Genomic DNA, 21,914 nt, shown 5'->3' with positions numbered 1-21,914 from the left:
CCAACCAGTGCTTTTAAACAAGATGCAGTAATTAAGGGATCATTCATTTATGAAAATGAGGGCCAACGAAAGTCCCAGACCTAAAACATGACACTAAACAAGCACTAACTTAACAGTTTTGGCAGACGTGGAATTTATGATTCATTGCTCATTAAATACACTTACTTGAGACACAGTCGTTTTAAAAGATTTTGAAATTGTTTTTATAATTGCTGTGAAGCAAGTCGATTTGGGTGAAAGGACATGAAAATTCAAGACCAGCTGAAAGCAAGAGCAGTAAAATTTCAGGGCTTGAAACTGTCAAACCTCCCCCCCTCCCCCCAATCACCAACGTGTCACACAGGAACCCATCTCCAAGGCAACTAAAAGGTTTCTACAGTAACAGAGTGTGTTGCCGAAGACTGCAGGGACTGACTCACTTCCTGTTGCACTCTCTCCTTCCTCCAGTGTGTGTCTGAACCCATGAAAGCAGGGAGAGAGAGAGAGAGAGAGAGAGAGAGAGAGAGAGAGAGAGAGAGAGAGAGAGAGAGCCCTTGTTTGAATAATAAAAAGAACAGATCACTAAAACCAACATCAACGCCAGTGAGTATCTTTAGTATTATTCTCTTGAAATGTACTGTAAAGTGACACAGTTTGTCCTATTTTGGATATTTAAATAGCGGCTCATTATTTAGCTCAATTCCATTGACTCCACTCTCTCGTTCCATTCCTGGGTTCCACACACGGGCTCCCGGCCACCTGACCACAACTTAATCATCACGTCACTTAAAATGCACTCAATCGTCTTCAACAAAGCAGAGTGGTTACTGGACTGCCATTACTTGGCTGTTGCCCAGGTTGATTCATCACAGATGGTTGTGAGTTTGGATCAAAATCGACAGCAACAGAAACTCCCAGAAGTACTTCAAGTTTACAGAAGATCAGAAAGTCTCTTGCAAGCTGTTGGGGAACTTAAAGTGGAAGTCAGTGTGGATCTGTGACTGGTTACACACAAGTTGCTCATCTGGAGCAATAAAGGACATTTCAAAGTGTTCCACTTGGCTGCTAAGTGTCATAAACTCGCTAAAGTTTTCAAGCATCAATCATTACCAAGAATAAAAGATCTGCTAGCACAGGAAAGGCAGAAAAAAAAACAATTTCCCTTGGAAAATGATATTATAATAACAGACAGGCATTAGTAATACAATCCTATACAATAAATTTCCCTTAGAGGGAACTGTGTTTCAATATTCAGGTTTCTTGCTCAATCAAGCTCTGCCGTAGACCGAGAATGGCAATGAAATGGAATGAGGAAATCATATTAAAATGCCGAGCAACGCCTTTGAAGATTGCACCCCAGTGGTTTCACCCTGCCCCTACACTGTAGAAACGTGTGTATTTAAACTGAATCTGCTGGTCGGCTAGACAACCCTGGACACATTCCACAGGCTGCTTAACTTCAGCTGCTTACTATTCTTGAACACAAAGCAGTACAAATTGTATTTGAATGATGCTCATACATCTTTTCCGCTAGCTACTTTCACTTTCCCATCACAACCAGGCAGCCACATGATCTGCTTACACAAGCGACTTCTTCAGCCTCTCTGTGTTTAGGTTTCTCTCTGCCGTAGTACTTCTGCTTGTTTTACATGCTTTAAATGTGCTGCTTTTTTTAATTTTTTTTTTTATTGTCTCATTCGGTCCGGTTTACAAAGATGGTATTGTTCTGTAGACTGTCCGTTTCATTTTTTCCAAAGCTAATTTGAAACCCAGGGCTCCCAGGGTAAGACAATGTTACAGCTGACCCGCTTGCCCACTGCCCCCCTCTTGGTCAGTGTGCCCCACCCCTCCCCCACAGGCTCCTTACCGCTTGGCCTCCTCCAGGTGGCACAGGTACTCGTATGCCATGTTCTGCTGCCGCCGCTCGTCCATCTCCTCTGCAGTGAGGCGCTCCACGCTGTCCAGAACAGCTGAAAAACAAAACCAGCGGCGCATTTAACGTGTCACTAAGCAGACAGTGGGGACCAGCTTCACAGTGAACTAAACACAGCAAATACACAGCAGCCCGGAGGCACCAGACCAGTGCAAAGCCTACTTAACCCAGGATTAAAGCCAATCTTGTTCTAAAAGTAGATGGCAATTCAGAGAATAGTGGACGGAGAGGACTACTGCACAAACACCTTGTTGTTTTTCCAAACAATTGTGTAATTGAGTTGCCTTATTTGGAACTGTATGCATATAGGGTAAGCAGAGTTCAAACTGCAATTGTCAAATACATAAAGCAACTACACTACCACCAACTGCGCCATTCGTTTAATCTGCAAACAAGAAATAAATCAGGACGTTTTCATGACAGCATTTCAGTGTTATAAAATGTCTGAGATACTTTAACACGTTTTCTGAGATCTAATTTCACTGCACGTTACATCACAGCAGTGCTGCTTACTGCACAGTGTCACACCATTAGTATGAGTGCTATAATAAAATGAAGTGTATATATATATATAATATATTACACACACACACACAATAATAATCACAATGAATGTGTTGGTCCTGAGGGGTTATTTTGCATGTGTAATAAAATGATCATTAATGATGGACTCAGAACTTTAATGAGGGGGTGTATGTATTTGGAGTCTGTGGCTTGGAACAGTTTCAAGAGACTAGGCTTCAGGCCACTGCATGACACACCAGGAGAGACAGGGTTTTATACAGCTAACTTGCCTCACACTAGGTCTCCTGGTCTTCTGGAACCAGGTTTCAAGCTGCTGTTCCTGAAAAGGTGGTTTTGTCTTCCCTCAGGTTTACACCATATTCTCCCTATGTCACATTTAAAATCACTGAATAACCGTTAGGGGGACTACAAGCAGTTACTGTACTTTATAGCAAAAACGGTTACCTGCTTGATTTAGAGACATATTCAGCAAACATTAAGGACTGTTTTTTTTTTTTTTTAGGACAATTTTATTACAAATATTCTAAACAGTCCTTTCAAGTAACCCTAGCAGTAGTTCTAACCTCACCTTCAACACTCAAGACAACTTGCAGAGGGGTAGCAGAGCGAGGGAAAATTAAAAAAAAAAAAAAAAAAAACACTTTTTTTGGTCCTTTTAAAAAAGGCTGTTTGCGCTATATCTCAAATAAACAAAAGAGAAAATGCATTCAGCACTGAGACCGTCTGGAACCTGACTATACCACACACTCGTGGGTTTACTGTGGGCTGCCCCTATAGCATACTGTATACTCGTGTATTTACACTGGGCTGCCCCTATAGCACACTGTCCACACACAGACAAAGGACTAAACAGAGGCATCTTCACGAGGGCTTCGGTATCCATGACTGTACTGGCCGTCCCAACGCCAGCACTAAACACTGAGGAATCCACAATGTTTTAAACAGAAGCCCCTTGCAATGCAGCCTTGTCATGGTTAGTTATCCTGACTGCTCACCTGTGCAGGTGTTTTCATTTGTTGTCCCCCCCCCCCCCCCCCCCCCCCCCCCCCCCCCCCCCCAAATATACACTCCCTGTCTGTTGATCAACCCCACAGCAAACCAAGATCTGTATCCCTCTCAAATCTGTTGCCACAAACAATTATTCAAACTGTAAAACAGACAGCTGTGGACATAGAATTAACCTATCCCAAGATACTTGGACATAGGCCAAAATATAGGCCTACTGATATCAAGGAACAGACCCTGATATGAACTAGGAGAGTAACCTGGTCTTGTTCTATTACTGGAGTTCCAAGACCAGAATCCCACCCACCTATTAAAGCTAACGATCTCATTTCTGTCAGAGTCAGAAACCTTCATTTTCAATGCCTTGCGTCGAGATGTATATTTATATATACACAGTAGTCTCCGGCTAAGAGAACACCCCTCGGGAAGCAAGCAAAGTGTTCTTTTAGCCAAAGTGTTCTCTAAGTCAGCCACCAGACACACCATGAATCAATCAATAAATAAATAAATAAATAAATACATGTATGATGTGTCATGACGCACGTGCATCACCATATGAAATGAACTGAATAAGTAAAAGCAAAACAATAGGGAAGTGTATGTTAATGAACTATAATAATAAAGTGACAGACAAACTCCAACATTAATAAAACTAAAGCAAAACAACTTGGTGAAAAAGCTTAAATCACTATTTACTATGCAGTTAGCCGGCTGGTGTGTTTCGATCTATCACAATGGCAGAGGCAAAAACAATGGGAGTTAAATAGGGTTAATTTAACGTTAATAAACTGTCAAACTGAATTAGCACAGAGCCCGTACACATGGTAGAAAATGCAGCAGCAACATACAAGACATGCACATTATTTAACAGAATGGCGAAGCAACTCTCCACAACGGGAAACACCACATTGTTCGGCAACTTGTGTCTGTTTTTTCAGGAGCTCGAACAATTTCCAACTTTTTGCAGCAATAGAAACAGCGGCGCATTTCACCATTTGTTTGCATGCTGTAGTGATGAGGTGCACTCGTGGAAATCAGAATACAACACAATTCAATGACATGAGTGCGGTTCTGTAAAGATTTAATAAACCAATCAGTGTCTCTCAAGACACTCTCGCTGGAACCTGTGTTTATTGAGCATCATCTTTGTTGAGCCCGGAAATCAAACATAAACGCTGCTTTGAAGTAGAAATGAAGTGCTGAATTAGACATTAGGCAGTCTGTGAGATTCACGTGAAGACACAGTGTACATACGCTGGCCCCACTTGGCACATTTTCCACTTAAAGCCCTTCATAGCCGATTAGATCTGAGGTCCTAATGAACTTAATTGTGCATGCTCATTAAGAAAGAGTTCAAGAACAGGATACAGAGAGAAAACATACTCCCAGCTCTCAAATGTGTACAACATTGTTAGTAATCAGGACCAAGATACTTCATTACACTACAGCAAGTCACAGAACTCAACCGGCCTCAAAATAAAACAGATAAAAAGGAACTAAAAATAGCGACACCCCCATTAGCTCCTCAGTGCTCTTGTAACCTTCATGGTTGGTTTCTTGAACTGTGTTACCTAATGCAGAGTGGGCCGCAACGACATTCTATGTGTTTAATAGGTATGAGAAAAACCTACAATAAAATACTAATGAAGAAAAAATAAGATTAAAATCCATCATAGCACTGTCCCAGAATGATCCTAAACCTCTGCTAAAGAGTTATCCTCGGGTCACACGCCATTCTATTAGCGTACCGATTTACACATCCAGCATTGCAGGCCCCAATAGACATTTCAGAAACTTTACTGCATTCTTGAGCGCACGACGATATATTTAATAGTACAGTACAGTCCACGCAGGGCAGCAGGGGAGGGGAGGGGAGGGGAGGGGAGGGGAGGTGGTTAACGGTGTTAAATCTCTCAATCTGCTTTAAAGCAAGGACCTGGTGTGTTAGAAATTTTCTAGCTGTACTGCAGTTGAATCCTGACCGAAAACTCTTAAAGTAACAGGAAATAACTTCCCGCCTGTACAGAAATAGAAGGTTTAGCAACGCTACTGGGTGTTGCTCTGCCTTGGAAAGAAGGGCCGCGGCTTACAAAGAGGGAGCTTGCAGTTCATTCCTCTGCTGCGAGTACTCGCTGGAATATTTGGCGCGTCAGCCGCAGGTCCTAGAGATGCGAACTAGAGGAAGGATACACTCTCCGTCCCATTCAGATTGGCTCATTTAACAGATGTAATATTAAGGTGACAAAAAAAAAAAAAAATGCGATAACCAGATAAACTCTTGTAGTGAAACCAAATGCAAATAAATAAATAAGCTTCAGGTAAAGGCAAAAAAAAAAAAAAAAATTAACAAAAATGACATTGCACCTACATTCATTTTTGTTGATTATTTTGTCTATCTGGAGTGTTTTTATTTATTTGCATTTGGTTTCAGTATAAGACTTTATAACACGAGCACGTGGGAAACATCTTGAACGTTACTGTACTGGTAACTCGTTTGTTTGGAATTACATTACAATCTGGACAGATACAAAGTAAAAAGAGCCATCGAACTAGAAAATAAAGTAACAAAACATTGTTATGTGTAGCATAAGCACATAGCTATAGAACCACCAGCCTGCTAGTGCGCGCATTGTTTAAATGGTTTATCTGCATCATTTCTCTTTATTGTTGTTGTTTTTGCAAACAATCAGGTTTGAAGAAGTTTACCTGGTCTGTGACCAGTGATTGGACTGTTAAGTTCTACTTCAGGCCTATAATTAAACTTTCTGTGGGCGGGATTCACTAGTTAAGGCTCGAGTTTGTGCTCAGGTGAAAACCTGCAACGTTGACTTGAGCTGAGGAGGGCACCAGTTTTTAATCTGCACGTACGATTAATTAAATTATTTTACAAAAGCATAGAAACAGCAGGTTGCTTTACTTGTTCAATATGGGCTAGCTACTGACTAAAAAGATAACCCTGCACTTCTAGTGAAGATAATAAAAAAGGAAAGGTGAGTTACAGCGGGTTGGCAGATGGGAGCTACTTACCAGTACATAATAAATACACCATTAAAAATGTGTATATTGTTCTACTTAATGTGGAAAATAAAAAAAGGAAACTGTTTGAAGCTGATCGCAAAGCGCTCCCAAACCTATCCCTTGTTTGCGTCGCATCAGCAAGGTGAAAAGTCTGCTTAAACTCTGCTAAATATATTTTAAGGTCATAAAAAAAGTTTTCTGTAGTCTACTTACACCCATATCTCGGCCGCAGTGCATCTGTCTCGTCCAAAGTTGACATGTCTGATTAAGATCCGGCTAGATCCCTTACTGTCCTGTAAATTAGTACTTTAGTTATTATTATGATTATTATTATTTTCTTTAACAAAACACAGTTGTTTAAAATAAATACAAAGCAATGGTTAGGAAGGCGCGCCCCTCTCCCCCTGTGATCTTGCACAACAGCGTCTGTACGAGATTTTTATTTTTTTTTTTCTTCAAAACCTACTGATGTCACAGGGTGTGTACCTTCCTAAAACAAAACCTCTCTAGCAGTAACGATTTAGGAAACACCCATCATCTCCTCAGCAGCCAAACAAGGCCAACAGCGCCCCCGTGTGGGCTTTATTTATTTATTTATTGCAGGTAGCCATTCCAATACCCAATTGCTGCAACCAAGTCAGATGAGTGAACAAAAAAAAAGAATAAACAAATACATTGTGTGCATAAATTAGTGCCATTATATCGATGGATAGGAAAACCTGAAACCGTGTTGTTTATCATTCTCTTTATTTGTAGTCTTAAAAGTGCCAGTGCTTTATGCTCACAGTGCTGAGTGCGGCCAACAAAGACTACACTTGTTAGACCTGTTTAATACAAAGTAACTGAAAGGGGCTGAATGATAGCGGCATAGCAGTTTGAGCAACACTGGAATATACCATATCGACTACGTAAAAACTGCAAATGAAACAAAGCTGTTTCAGCAACCAAGCGAACAATGGTCCCTGATTATATGCACGTTGCAGGCTGCGGTCCAGTAACTTCAAGCATGCACATCCACCTGAACCCTGTTGCGTGATCTGCTCTGCTGGCAAATGTAATATGATTTGCATATTTAGAGATCTTATTTCAGAAACTCAGCATTCTAATTATACATGTCCAGCAGAAAGACGAAATCTATTAATATCCATTCCCTCAGAACGCGAGAGAGAGGTGGTTTCTGGAGACCCTTTAGAGTGCATGCAAACTCTCATTTTAAACCATCAGCTACAGCCCAGGTGTGCGCTCGTGATCCCCCTGTTTAATGTAGCACAATATTTCCATATTTAAGTGCATCACATCATGAATAGGCCAAGTTAATCTAAACCCTTTGTCCAAAAGACCAGCTGCAGATTACTAATTATAGTCTCCTATTGCCTGATACCAGGCTAAAAGCAAGCCCGAGATCTCTGAGTGGAGATGTGTATGAGCAGTACAGCCCTATAAGGTGTGATCACCAGATGCCTTATTCAATTGTAGTGTTAAAGTTTCCTGGACTGGTGGCCAAAATTAGTATTACATATTGCACGCCAATAGCTTATCTCGTGTTAAGACATTAAAAAGATCGATCGTTGAAACGTTTGACTATATTTATAAGACCCTTTCTTTAATAAAAGCTGGCGGGTGTATCCGATAAGTGGTATTTGTGTCATCTATACCGTGTATCGAAGTTTGTTTGATTTGAGGAAGACCCACTAGAAGGCGCTATGAGGCTCAGTAGACAGCTGATTCTAGTTGAGTGTGTACTTCCTAGTTTTTTTGGTGGAAAGTTGAAAGGTCGGGAATAAAGGGTCTGCCGCTTCTGGTTGTGCATCGTAGACTTTTTATGTTGCTACAAAGCTGCAAAAAATGGATTTAACGATAGAAAGTAAAGCTGGGTATGTGCTTTCTAACGTAGCCGAGGTGGTTGAGAAAATTCTCACATTTGTGCCGACCAAGTCACTGTTTCACACCGCCAGGTAAGAAAATAAATATAACACATACCATATCAGTATGAATTACCGTATAGTCTACTTTATTTACTTGTGCAAAATGCACATTGCAGTTGAATTCTTAACACAAAAGGGTTGAATTTCATTTGATATTTTGGAGTAGAATTAGTAAAGTCATAAAAAAGAACTTCCGCGTTGTTGTTGTTGTTGTTGTTATCATATGGTCCTCAATTTACTGAGTGATACTTGTTTCCTTGGTTGTATAACACCGCATGTCAGCTGGCAGTCAACTGTTGTCTTCAATGCACATGCAGACAGTAACGTACATAATCCGCGAGTTTACTGTGTGCTGTAGTACAGCATGGCGTTGTAATTGTGTTGTTCATTTTAGTGTTTGCGCATTGTGGCGGGAGTGTGCCCGCAGAGTACTCAGAAAACAGCAGAAAGTGACCTGGATTTCGGCTTCAGGGTCCAGTGGCGGCACTGGCCACGTCCTACCCCGGACTCTGGTTGAAGAAGTGGAGGTAATCTTAATTACTAGTACTGGCTGCAGATGAACACAATTACTGTGTGATTTACACGAGAATGTCTTAATAACATGACCTTTTACCAGTTGTTCTATCACACCGTTAAATGCTGTTGATGTGCAGTATACATATTTATAACCATCTTACCCAAGTTAGTATTACTTGCACCAATACTGGGTAAGGTTCCTGTTGGCTCCTGGGTCTGAACTTGGGTAATGCAAATCATAATCACACACATGAAGCCACAGCACATAAAAATCCTGAAACCCATCCTGTTTTTGACATTCCCATATTTGGAGTAGAACCAATGATCAGTATAAATAAAGCATTGTGTATAAACCTGTTCTCTTCTGTGCAGAATGTATATTTGCTTCCCAAGACAGTGCTGATTATGGCAGATGTTGATGCTTTTATCCAGCAAGATAGTCATTTTCTTAAAAAAAAAGGTAGGAGATGTACTACAAAACACAGTAATAAGGACAGAAATGACTCCCATTGCAAAGCAATTTGATCCATTCCTGGTTTTACTGTGAGTTTAATAAGACATACCTGAGATTGTTATCTATATGCAATCAAGCTGGTAGTAAAACTTGGAATGAATGAAACTGCTATGTAATCAGTCTTATTTCCATCCCTGCTGGGTATACTGTTTTAAACTGTTGCATTTGTTTTGTGCTATTTGCCCTCATAAATCCCTTGTCAAGTTTTACACAGTTTTTATTCATCTTACATCTCCAGTGAAGCAGTATTGGCACCCCCCCTCTCATTACATCCAGGACTGTGGTCTGAATACCTGTTTTACATGAACTGTAACTCTAAATGATTTGCTTGAAGATTGTTTATGGTTGTAGACATTGGGGGGGATTGAATACTGGGTGAATATTAATACAGTGCTGTAGGATATTTGTATTCCCAACAAAAGCAACCACATTTTTTATCCTGTCCTTACCAACGCTGCCACCTATTGCAAAAAAAAAAAAAAAAAAGCTTTTCCTGTAATATTTCTAATACATGTAGTCTTTTTGTTTTTTTGTGCCCCCTGCTGCTAAGCTAATTCTTGCCCACAGACAATCTGTGATCACAGATTGAGATTGCTTCTTGGCCCTTGCATTTGGGTACATTTGTCCTTCATCTGGTGGTTATAATACACCCCTCTGTGCAGGCTTATAGAGACTTCCCACAGGGGTCTTAACAATGCGAAAGTGCTTTGCCTTTTGATTTAAATGTTAGTAGGAGATGATTTGTTGAATTCTTAAGCCTTTTATTAATTCTATCCTCATCCTGTTGAATGATGATTTTGAATCACATGGGTATCAGTGACTAGTCATGCATCTAGGCAACAACTTAAATGAAAAAGTCAAACTGAACTTTTCATATGAGTTGATGGTAAATCAACACTGGCAAGAACAATATTGTTCTGATTTTTTTTTTTTTTAAGCTGCATCTGTAACTAACACTTTTTTTTTTCTTTCCTACAGTTAAAAAGTCATCTAGCTCAGGAAAAACAGACGAGCTTAGGAAACTGTTTCCCATAGGATGTGACATCTTGGGCATTGCAGTACCTGGGATTGTCTGTAAGAGGCAACTTCTCTGTTTTTAATGTCCTTTTAAATTGGTAATTATACTTGAAGTCTGGCTCTGTAGGATAGTCCGTGCCTCTCCAGTCCCAGTTATTTGAATGTATTTTTGTAAGTGGAATAGAGCACTGGTATTTAAGAGAGCGTTGGATGCTTACCAGCCCCTTTTGTTTCTCCAGTAACTCCGATGGGATCACACAATAACCCACCTCAGGAATTTGAAGAGGGAGAAGCAGGCTTTGCCATCATGTTTCCCAATATTGATGGAATAAATATCCGCTCCTTCCACTTCTGTAAAAGGAGTTTCTCCAGCACGTCACTTGAAGAAGCAGGTGGGTATAGCTGGTAACACAATGGAGCATGAACGCATGTGCTTTTAAATGTACTCAAGTGCATTGCCTTTTCATTTTATGCTTTTTTTTCTTTATTATTCTTGGTATTTAATACAGGATTTGCCAAAATACTTAAAAGTTTCTGCTTAATTAGCACCCTGACACTGTTATCAGTTGTTCAGTATCTTTGTTCTGTTTTATTAGCTGGTTCTCCTTGTTCCGTCAGCAACTGCATCCTCTTTCTGTAGGCTAGCACTGGAATCAAAGGAAGTGAAATTGTGTTGCAACTGACCTATTTGAAACTGTTTTAAAATGTATTTTCGCTAGAGTATTGAATGGTTAAGTGACAGCTGTGATTGAATTATTTTTTTTTTTGTAAAGAATGTTTATAAGAAAAAAACATTGCGTCAATGTTTTGCTTTACTAACAGTAGCACCTGTTGGTTAGAACTGCTGTAACTTTTCTAATGATGATCTCCTCTAGGGTCTAACTAATGTTAACTTGAATCATCATTTCATCATTAGGCTATGTATTAACATTAATTAATGTAACATTTGTATTATCTAATACATTTGTATGTGTTTCAGTCACTGCAGAGAGTGACCGTGCAACAAGTGCAATATATATGCCAACAGTGTCTTTGCTCCGTGCTCCTGTGTTGTAATTCAGCCAGTATACCTGGCTAACACCTCTTCTCTTCTTTCAAATCATTAAATATATACTCTCCATGGGTTAGGTAAATGATACAAGGACTCTTCTCTGAAGCACATACCTCCATACCTCCTCCATTGTATCAAACATTTACACCTGGAGTAATACCATTGATATACTTCTCTATAACTGTGTTATGGTAACCATCTATACTTTTACCAATTAATCCCATCTGGAATGATGAACCAACTACATTTCAAATCGTGAATATCCAGCAAGTCTGCTGTTTCAATAGGGAAGGGTGGTTAAGGGCAGACTGGCCATTCGTTCCTGTGACTGCTATTGCACAATATGTGTTTGTTCATTCGCAGGACTTGTGAACAATCCCAATCTGCGGGTGGTTCTTCTGTTTGGATATGAGGCGTTTAAGTCGGGAGCTGCACGATTCCTTAACCAAGTCATTGAGCCGCTGTCCAAAGCTAACATCCTCCTTGCAGGTGGACATATTGAGAGTGTGACTTCCCCAGAGCCAGAGTGGTAGGTTGAAAGTACAGTGTACACTAGAATTGATAACTTTAATTCATAATAATGGGCTTTGTATACAATAAATACTTTCATATATTCAGAAGCTCTTGTAACAATTTATAACTAAATAATGTATCCTTTTTCCAGATCATTAAAATGTACAAACAAATTAAGTCTTTTAGTTTGACTAATCCAGCTCACCAATGTATATCAAAAAATGATTACTAAAACATGTACCTCCTGCAGCTGTTTCTAGACAATTGTGTAGCTTTTAATTAAACAAATGGGCATTTGGATGCGAACAATTGAACTGACTTGCATCGGTTTATTTCCGCTGTGTGTCTTGTTTGCTTATGGAAGCTGCAACCCGGGTTCCTACGGGGTTGTGGGTCTGGCGTTGAGTGGCTCCAAGATCCAGAGTGCTTCGGTTCTCCTCGAGCAGGACGTGAACAGTGACAAGACTGCAGAAGCAGCTTTGCAGCGCCTGAAATCCGCCAACATCCCCCAGCACAACACCCTGGGCTTCATGTTCGCCTGTGTGGGTCGTGGCAGACACCACTACAATTCGAAGAACAACGTGGAAGCAGACGCCTTTCGGAAGATCTTCCCAAACATTCCTTTGTTTGGCTTCTTCGGGAATGGGGAGATTGGATGTGACAAGATTGTCACTGACGGTTACACCCTGACTGACGCGGAAAACCTGCAGCACGGCTATTCCACAGTTGTGGCACTTGTTCATTTAGGATGAAGAAGCGTGGAAGTGGGAGCAGGTTTTGTAGGGTTGTTGAGCGGACGGCAGAGCAGTATTAGGTGACGGGGAGAGTTGAGTCACTCCAGGTTTTTTTTTCTTTTTCTTTTCCATTTACTAGCAAGTGTTAAATTCCAGCAGTGTGCACTTTTTCAAAAAATCTGGTTTGTAACAAAAGATATTACTATTCTGATGCGTTTCACATCATTTAGGAAAGCTTTATAACACGTGTTGAAAATGAAGTCATTGCTCTGCACTATAGGTTTTCATAGGCTTTCTGGTGTGTTAAAGTTTGTGATGGGAAATGCATGGACTGCTCCAGACAATTAAGGGACATTCAGAGATTTGTATATCAAGTGTTATAAACCCCACAAATCCTGTATTGAAATTATGACTATGCTAACCCTATAGTCATATAAATGCTAAATGGGTAATTAGTGAGGTGTCTGATGGTGGTAATATAGATATATCTGACATTCCAATCTATACTATTGTCCACTCTCCATATGTAAATATCGCCACATATACCAATACAGACTTGGCATTGATTACTGGAAATATTGTTTCCGATTTGTTTCGAGCAGTGTATGCACGACTGGACTGTAATTAAATGTACTGTAATTGACTTGGCTATGTACCGTACCTGTCTGTATGATAAAACGTAATTTTCTTTGTGCTGGAGAACTTTACAAAAAAATAATTTTCTATGGATTGCTAACCAGTTTCTGCTTAAATGTATTATTATTATTTTTCATTTTGTTTTCTGGAGCTTTTTTTCATGTTAAACGGGGGCCAGGCAGTACTCTCCTGGTAATGTGCAGCACACATGTCGCTGGCTGCCAGCAGGTTCACACATTTAAGTGCTTGAATGCTGACGCTGTTTTTAGGAGGATTAAGTGTGTTCTGACAGTGTCTATAACACTGTTATAGTGTCATCACATGCATAGTTCTTATGTGGCGGGACAAGCCCAAGAGCTGTTTCTAATTGTATTTACAAATAAAGCAAGCGTTTTTTCTAGTCTTTTACATGCTTTGCGTAACTGTTGATTATACACAATTGGAACTTGTTGCATTTGTTACACGAAAAGGTGATGTTTGCTTTGTATCTCTGTTAATTAATGTAATTAGTCAATAATGTGTAAACCAAATATTTCTAGTGGTGTGCGCAGTTTGCATTTTTTTGCATTCAGTCCAGCACAGTCATATTAAAACACAATGTTCTATAATCCATCATTGCGACCTCTGTCTTTTGTATATTGTGGATTATTGTGTGTATTCTTAAATGTAAGTTATTACAGCAATCATTTTTGTAATAAATGTGTCGAGCGCAGTCCAGAACCATTTCTACGTTTTGTAATGGTGTAGCACTCTGTCATTTGTTTTATGTCTGGCAGTTGCATAAAAATCATGGGCTAATGTTCTAAGCTTTGACCTGAACCATAACTTTGTAATTTAATGCAACTTGGCAGCTGTGATTCCTGTTTTAAAGAAGGACGTTTCCACAAGGTGACTTTACGCTTCATTTTTTTTGTATAAGGTAATTTATAGCTTTAAAAAAGTTTTAGGGATCAAGATCTACATCCTGGTTGCATCAGTGGAAGTATGAATGCTGCATACTGAACATATCTGTTATTAAAACAATTTAGCATTTAAAAGATATCTCTGTTTAAATAAGATAATAAAATGTTAACTTTTTCCCCTTGTATTTCCTGAGGTCAGTTGCATCATTAACTCTTTCGAAACTGCAGACCTGTTTACAGTGCTAGGAAAGATTCTTCACTGTTTCTAGGCCTTTTTTCTTTAAAAAAAGCTTTGATAAAGCATCAAACATTGGGTACTATGTGTGCTTAAAAGTTGTAAATGGCTCTGAAATCTCCCCTTAAAATTCCTTAATTGTTTAATTTAGCTTTTATAGTAAATATAATTGATCAAACTAATATTTCTTCTGGCTGGCCTTGATCTTGAAAAACAATATGTAAGAGATGCAGTGTTGTTACTTAAGGTCTCTACACACCAGACGTGACAAACATGACAAAGATTACCGCAATTATAAAGATGCAGATTTGAAAGGTAATAGATGAGAGTCCATTTCAAAGGCACTGAATAGACCTGGTATGTATGATTTATTGCCATATATGTTGAAATACCGTCAGAGAAAACACTCATAATATCCACAGATTGTTGACGAATATGCACCAGTCTCGATCATAGTTTTGTCAATAGAAATTTGTAATAGTTTTATAGATCTGGCAGTTTTTGAAATGGCCATATGGATGCATTAGTCATGAATGAGTCTCAAGTCAAAGCACTTGTTCCTGCCATTATGGCACTGCAGGTTGTTCTCGCTGAAATTACTGCAGTAAAAGAAAGACACCATCTACTAAATGCCATCAACAAAACAAACATTAAGTATGTTGCATATTTATTTTAGAAGCATTTCAGAGAGAATATAATGTTGTCTTTTTTTGGCTTTTCTTGTTGCTTCTGATAACATTTATTAGATGCTAATGTTTGGGTACTGCCGCTTGTGCCTGGACAGCCTCATCCATCGCTACCAAAGTGCTTCTCCCCAGGCATCAGAGCAAGGCTTCCCAACCTTTCCCAATTATAGTGGCAGCCCCTATGACCTGAGAATTAAAGCAATCCCAAGACTTGTGTCTGAGAAATTTAACCCAGGTGATGCAATACTCCTAGTCATCAATGTGTATTTAAATCGAATTGCATCTGCAACTGATTTTTTTTTTCAAAAATCAATCACTCTCAAACCTCACTGCTGTAGGGTGACAGTTCCCAGCACCCCCACTCCAGCCCTCTACAGACTGCCTCTTCCTGACAATGCCCCCACTGATCCCACCCAACACTAGGGCAAAAGCATGTCCGCGTAATGGCCTTCCTGCTGTCTGTTTTTTAGTTAAACAGATTCTATGTTGTTCAGCCTTACAAAGTCAATATTATTGCCCCGTCAGTGACAGTCCTATCACTGCAATTCTTGATGCTCCTCACAGGATGAGCTAACTGGCTTCTGGCCTCTCAGCCTTCCATCGGGGACACAAACAGGACTGTGAACCTGCAATAGATCAGTCATGCCTAGTTAGCCCAACGACTTACCTGACACACTGCATGGACCTCAGGATAAGTAACTGCCTTCCTTGAAGAGGCTGGTCCGTTTATTGATCTCCTTGAATAATTCAGCATTGGTAGAAGCAATGCTAAATAACATGATTCTAAACGAGACGTTTTGTTAACCTGAAATATTATTTCAGTTTTCAATGGATTTCATCAGGTTTTTTTTTGTTTGTTTGTTTTGACACTGGGCTGAAATCAGTAAAAATAATTCTAACCAATGCTTTAAAATCTTACGTCCTATTAGCCTAATTAACATTAACATTGGTCCCCCTTTTAATGAGCAGAGAATCTGATGGTTCTTTGTGTTTTTTAAACACTAAATCAGTATATGCAAATATTTTTAATGACCATGTATAAAGAAGTTTTTTTTAAGTCAGTTGGACCTGCTGTGTTCACATTTTTTGAGTTGATTGTGTTACTGTATTAATAGGAAGGTCTTCCTCTGAATCCCAGTGTATGACTTCATGGCCATATGGTTTGAGCTGTGGGCTCGGAGAGATGGTTTTAAATCCCAGCTCACGCACTGACTTGCTGTGTAACCATTTGTCAATTTTCCTACCTCCTCTGAATAGAAGGTGGAAACATGTGTGTCATCATCACCTGGGCAAGTTGCGGGAAACAAGGTTGAAGAAAAGTAAATTGATCCACTGTGTTTGTTTCCTGCTGGATTTGCATTTAATACAGGCTTACTGGTGGATGAAAGGGACACATGTTAAAAGTACCAATCTCAGACCCCCTAACAGGTACGAGTGTCCAAACTGGAATACAAATGGAAACACTTTCAATACACCACACTTGCTAGATGTGTATAAATTAGCTGTCCTTTGACAAGCATTCTGCCTATTGCAAGTCAGAATAATGGCTTACATTTTTAACCCTTATACATTGTAGGCTGACCCCCTATATTAAAATTTGCCCCCCATCCTAACTGATGTACTCTCCTGGTTCTTTTCCCAAGCAGTAATACCCACTCCTCTGACTTGCACCTATTAAACAATTGCTTCTCACAGCCGTCCCTCCGGAGATCAGAGCTGGCGCTGACTTGGACACCAGGAGAGTGATCCTCTGTGCTCTCCTGCACTTACTGGCCTTTTTATTGCTGCAAGATGACAACCTGTTCTGCATAGCTTTGCCACTGTCTGACACTACCTTGTCCTCCCTTGGAGTCTTGTGTAACTACACCTTGCACAAGACTAAGTGTAAATCTATTGCCCATCAGCACACTCAAGAGGCTAAGATCATCCCTATGTGCTCAGCTCCATCCTCTTCCTCTGGACTTCATTCACCAATTTGCTCACCATTATCAGACCAATTATGGATGTGCACTAATAACATATGACATGAGAGTGTTCACTTATGTGTAAGTTACTCTCCAACAAGTATTGTGACTGATGGTTAACCGCAATAAAACATGGATTGGGGCATTTGAAAATGTGTCTCTGCCTGTGTGAAAGGTACCATAGTGAGTGCCGTACTAGTCCTAGCAACCTCCAATGCAGAAGCATCTTAATGCCGGGCAATATAATAACAGCAATGATTTCATCACACAGGAGGAATGAACTATAAATCAAAACAAAGAAAATGCAAGTCAGCTGTAAATGCAGTTCGTCACACATCCCACAGCAGTCATGAGAGAACTCGGCAAACACGCACTCACAGCAAAAAATACATATTAACCCTTGGAGGGGAGGGGTTATGATTGATTTCAATGCATTAGGACAGGGATTCTCAAGCTTGTTCTGGAGGGCACCCCCTTCAAAATTACTTCTGTACAGCGCAACCGCCTATCAAGCCATTAAATAACAAATTGTAGAAATATCTACATCTCCATTTTATGCTATAAGCAGGAAATATATGAATAATAAAGTAAAAACAGGTATTGTATTATAGCTGCCTCTAATCTGAAATCAGACCGAAGAAACCATTATTCTGAACATCTCAATCATCATGAAGTGCCTTCTCTTTTACAGTTTTTACACAAAGGTGAATTTGAACAGGGTGCAGGAGGTCACATGGGGTGAACACAACTTGCACACTTAAACAGGTAAAGCAATGATGATAAACAAAGACTGTAAGATAAGAAACTAGAAACACAAACCCTTTTTTTAAGCCAGTGAAATGTTTCTCAGCCTAGTCACATACTGGGCAGTTGGTGACTCGGTTAATTCATCATTGATTTTAACCTCCACAAATCAATATTCTTGGAACAACTGGGCTTCAGTGGAAAGACTGCTAGGGATTGTTCTACCAGTGACATTGATGTAACAATGTACATTCTGTCACAAGTAGCACGGGAAAGAATCGAATCGGAGGACAAGCGTGCTTTGCAATCCAAAAATCACAACAGCATTCTTGATTTTGTGCCAGGTGCAGTGAATCGGGAGAACAGCTTACTTAGGCTGGCAGACAGTTATGCCATAACAATCTACAGAAACTAAATTACAAGGCATTCATGGGCCTGGATTCAGTTCCCAAACTATCATACGTCTCTCGCAACTACAATTTTGCAAAATGCCTTGCATGCAATCTTTAACCTGCTGTAGATTCAACTACGGCACATGTATTTGGGTGTGACGAGCCTTAGATTATGCTGCTTGTCTAAATAAAATCTTACAAAGTAATCCACTTTTTTGTGCTCTTCTGTACCCATTACATAACTGTATCAACATGACTCATCTTCAGCCAGCTGACAATTTCTTGCTACACATGTACAACTAAAGCTTGTTGAAATACAAAGAAATATACATAATTGATACAAAGTAGAACATGAACGTCTACAATGACATTTAACATTAACACAACATGGTAGCTTTTAACAGCATCTCACTAAAGGGCGATTCACGTTTAGCAAGTGCAGCCCAACATGGGGCCTTTGAGTTCTGAAAGTGATTACTCCTAATGGAACACTCCAATTCTTCCTAAGGGCCTGCTTTTCAAATGGGGAATAACCAAAAAGTAAATACAGTAGAATAAACTGTGATTCCACAGTCATACAGCCCACACAATAGTCATTCAGCGGTACAGAATCCAACTCCTAATGCTTTTAATTTTAGTTCACATAATGTTACAATACCATGTGTTTTATTTATTTTATTGAATTTACTTTTACACAGTTGTCATTAGCTTTAAAGTTACCACTTGCTGCTCATCCTCTGTTAGAAACATGAGAAATTATGAGCTACAGTGTAAGACTAAACACCATGGGTCTTCGAGGGACCTGCGGCCAGCATCTATAGTACAGCTACCCTTGAAATAACATCTAAACAACATACAATTCGTATTGCTGCCAGTTGTCCAAAGCCTCAAACTGTTTAGTTGCTTCTCAAGTGGCTTTATAACCTGGGTCCTGTTTGTTGATTAAAGTGTGTGCATTTGAGTGCGATTTGTTACCTTCACTAAATAAATTTGTGGTTTAGATCATTTGGTAAAAACCTTATGTTTGAAACCCACTTTAGAGGAATTGCCTAAAAAGGACACAATAATATGTATTTAAAAAATAAGTGTTTAAGATGTATTTTAAAATTATAAACTAGTCATAATGCAAATTTTAGCATCACACTAAATATACATTAAATTAAAAAAAATAAATTAAATTAAAAAAAGCCCAGAGCCCAAACGGCTCACTTTTATGTACAATAGATGTCTACAGCATGTTTGGGATGCGAAAGTCTTTCATTTTATGTTTTAAGTGAATGTAAAATTCTCCTTGCTTTTCATATAAAAGTAGTGCTTATCATATTCCATTGCTTCGGGGATAGACGTGGTAAGACTGCTGATTGGTGTTCTGTTGGTTTCTTTTCTTCTGCCTCCAGATTCTGAAAAATATTTTTTTTTAAAAACTAAGTTTAAGCATAGCAATCTTCAAATCAACAATGCGTATCTTTAAACCCGAGCCAGAAATGATGATGCTCTCTGGATTTGAAACAGGATGTGGAAGATGCTTTACATCGAAGCCTGCTGGTTTTGTAGCACAGGGACTTTTGGCATTGCAGGCACATTTATATTCCAATCAGAATCAAAATATGCTCACATATTTTTCTTTACCCCCCCCCCCCCCCCCCACCCCCCCAGGAATGATCTCAGATATGTGGTTGTGCAATCCAGGGCAATTCCCCAGTGTGTGTGAAATTCTCAGAAAAATCCTTATCCCTGTGACACACACAGCAGCATGATCAGGTCAACCCTTTGCTCTAAAACAAGCGACCTTTTCATTCAGGAAAAATGAAAAAACGGTTCATAATGAATTCTGAGGGAATCTCATAGGAAGAACATCTGAATATCTGAGGCTCTGAGTTCTGAAGTAATTCATTTTGAATTGAGCCCTGTTAATTCATGTGGATGTAATTACCCGTATTCATTCCAATTGATGTTGATCACATGTGTAAGGCATGCATTCGTGCATGAATGAACACTTCTCACAATCCCCTGGTGGGCAGATAAGAAGGTATGAATTAGTAAAGAATAAACAGCAAATTCATTAGGCATGGGGTTGAGGGGAAAGGGGAACCTAAATGTTTTGAAATCACAATGAATTAACAGGGCTGAAGTCAAAATTAATTACTTCAGAAGTGCAGAAGATATTGTTACTCCTGTAGCATACAGCAGAAATTCATTATGAATTTGCAAACAATATTTTAAAGAGCTACCACAAAAAACAAAGTGCTACTCACACACAGGAAAGGGTGGACATAGAAGAGATCTGGTAGCACCTGCCTCCATTGTAGCAATAGGATTGCTCTGATGCCTCACAGGGCTCACCGTGTGCTAAAACAAATAAACACAGATATAAGAGAATATCACAGGCTGGAAAAGTGTTTGGATAATGAATAAGGAGTTGAAACTCAGCAGGAATTGATTGCAGTGTAATTCAAACAAAGTGGTTTTAACTCAGTGTTTTTTTCTATGAGCCTTGTGACGTGATGTGAACAATTGCTCCATCTCTGAAAACAGACGATCAAAAAACTATGAGACTAAATCAAGCAGACAAACATTACAGCTTTTCATTTTTCCTGGCACCATGTTTACCTCACATATATATATATATATATAATATATATATATATATATATATATATATATATATATATATATATATATATATATATATATATATATATATATATATATACCATTATGCAAGGATGGAAAGAAGACTCATATTGCTTAGCAGTTTGATCCACTCCTGGTTTCACTATGAGTTTAAGTTGACACACCTGAGCTTGTTACCCATTCGCTGTAAATCCTGGAACGGCTGAAACTGTGCAATTGGAGTCTTATTTCCATTCTTGTTGCATTTGCAATATACAGTACATGCATGTTTTTTTTTTTATTATTTTACATTAAGAACACAGTTAATGCCACAGGTATAAGCATTCTTGAATCATAATTTTTTTTAAATGTATATTTTCCACCTGCCATCATCTTCTTTTAACTTGTAAAGGGAAGCTGACAAACTGAAGAAGTAGATTCCGGCCCTGAACAATATCTCTTTCCTGTAAAAGAAACACAAAAAAAAAAAAAACTTATTACCAGGAAATTACAACTCCAAGATCATTTAGAATGACATTAAAAGGTGTTATTCTGGACCTCAGATTTGTATCCCTTGAGTTTTGAAAAAACTAAAACCTCGTAAGAAAGATTTTGATACCCTCAACAAGTTGAGCTCAAAGATGTCCGCACTAAGGTATCAAGCTCGGTATAACACATTGATGGAAACTTCAAGGCTGCTTAGTCTGTTCTCTCCTGAGCTTTCAACCCCTTGTGCTATACCACAGCACACTGTATGGTAGCTGCACACTCCTCTTGAACAGCAGCAAAAGAAGATGGCAAATTAATCAGTAATGGGTGGCAAATTAATCAGTAATGAACACTAGCGGATATATTAAACACATTGCTAATAAATAAGTGCTTCGGCTAGTGCAAGTGTGTCATTTCTTCCCCAACATTGTGTAACACAACGAGATATCAGTTGTCTTCTCCTGTAACACACTTGCTAATAACTTTTGCATAGTTAACTTTTGCAAAGCCTGGAAGCCTTAAT

At 39.2% G+C, this 21,914-nt stretch overlaps 2 protein-coding genes across 2 annotated transcripts in view; one reads left to right on the top strand and one right to left on the bottom strand.

Moving 5' to 3' along the window:
- Nucleotides 1-6,906, bottom strand: part of iqgap1 (IQ motif containing GTPase activating protein 1) — a 39,576-nt gene extending 32,670 nt beyond the window's left edge. Inside the window, exons 1-2 of the mRNA XM_041218280.1 lie at nt 6,674-6,906; nt 1,847-1,949 (exon numbers count right to left, since the gene is read on the bottom strand). Of these exons, the coding sequence (XP_041074214.1) occupies nt 1,847-1,949; nt 6,674-6,719 (149 nt within the window). The 5' untranslated portion in view covers nt 6,720-6,906. The remainder of the gene's footprint in view (nt 1-1,846; nt 1,950-6,673) is intronic.
- Nucleotides 6,907-8,206: 1,300 nt separating this feature from the next.
- LOC121295059 (F-box only protein 22-like) lies at nt 8,207-14,086 on the top strand. The gene is made up of 7 exons (XM_041219357.1): nt 8,207-8,415; nt 8,780-8,912; nt 9,274-9,361; nt 10,394-10,489; nt 10,672-10,824; nt 11,847-12,012; nt 12,361-14,086. Exons 1-7 carry the CDS (start codon nt 8,306-8,308, stop codon nt 12,746-12,748), a joined length of 1,134 nt encoding a protein of 377 aa, XP_041075291.1. The 5' UTR covers nt 8,207-8,305; the 3' UTR covers nt 12,749-14,086.
- Nucleotides 14,087-21,914: the final 7,828 nt, after the last annotated feature.

The sequence above is a fragment of the Polyodon spathula genome, chromosome 19 (genome assembly GCF_017654505.1).
Source record: "Polyodon spathula isolate WHYD16114869_AA chromosome 19, ASM1765450v1, whole genome shotgun sequence".
Classification (NCBI taxonomy): domain Eukaryota; kingdom Metazoa; phylum Chordata; class Actinopteri; order Acipenseriformes; family Polyodontidae; genus Polyodon; species Polyodon spathula.
Note: the sequence above shows the minus strand (reverse complement) of the source record. Positions and strands in the feature narration are given on the sequence as shown.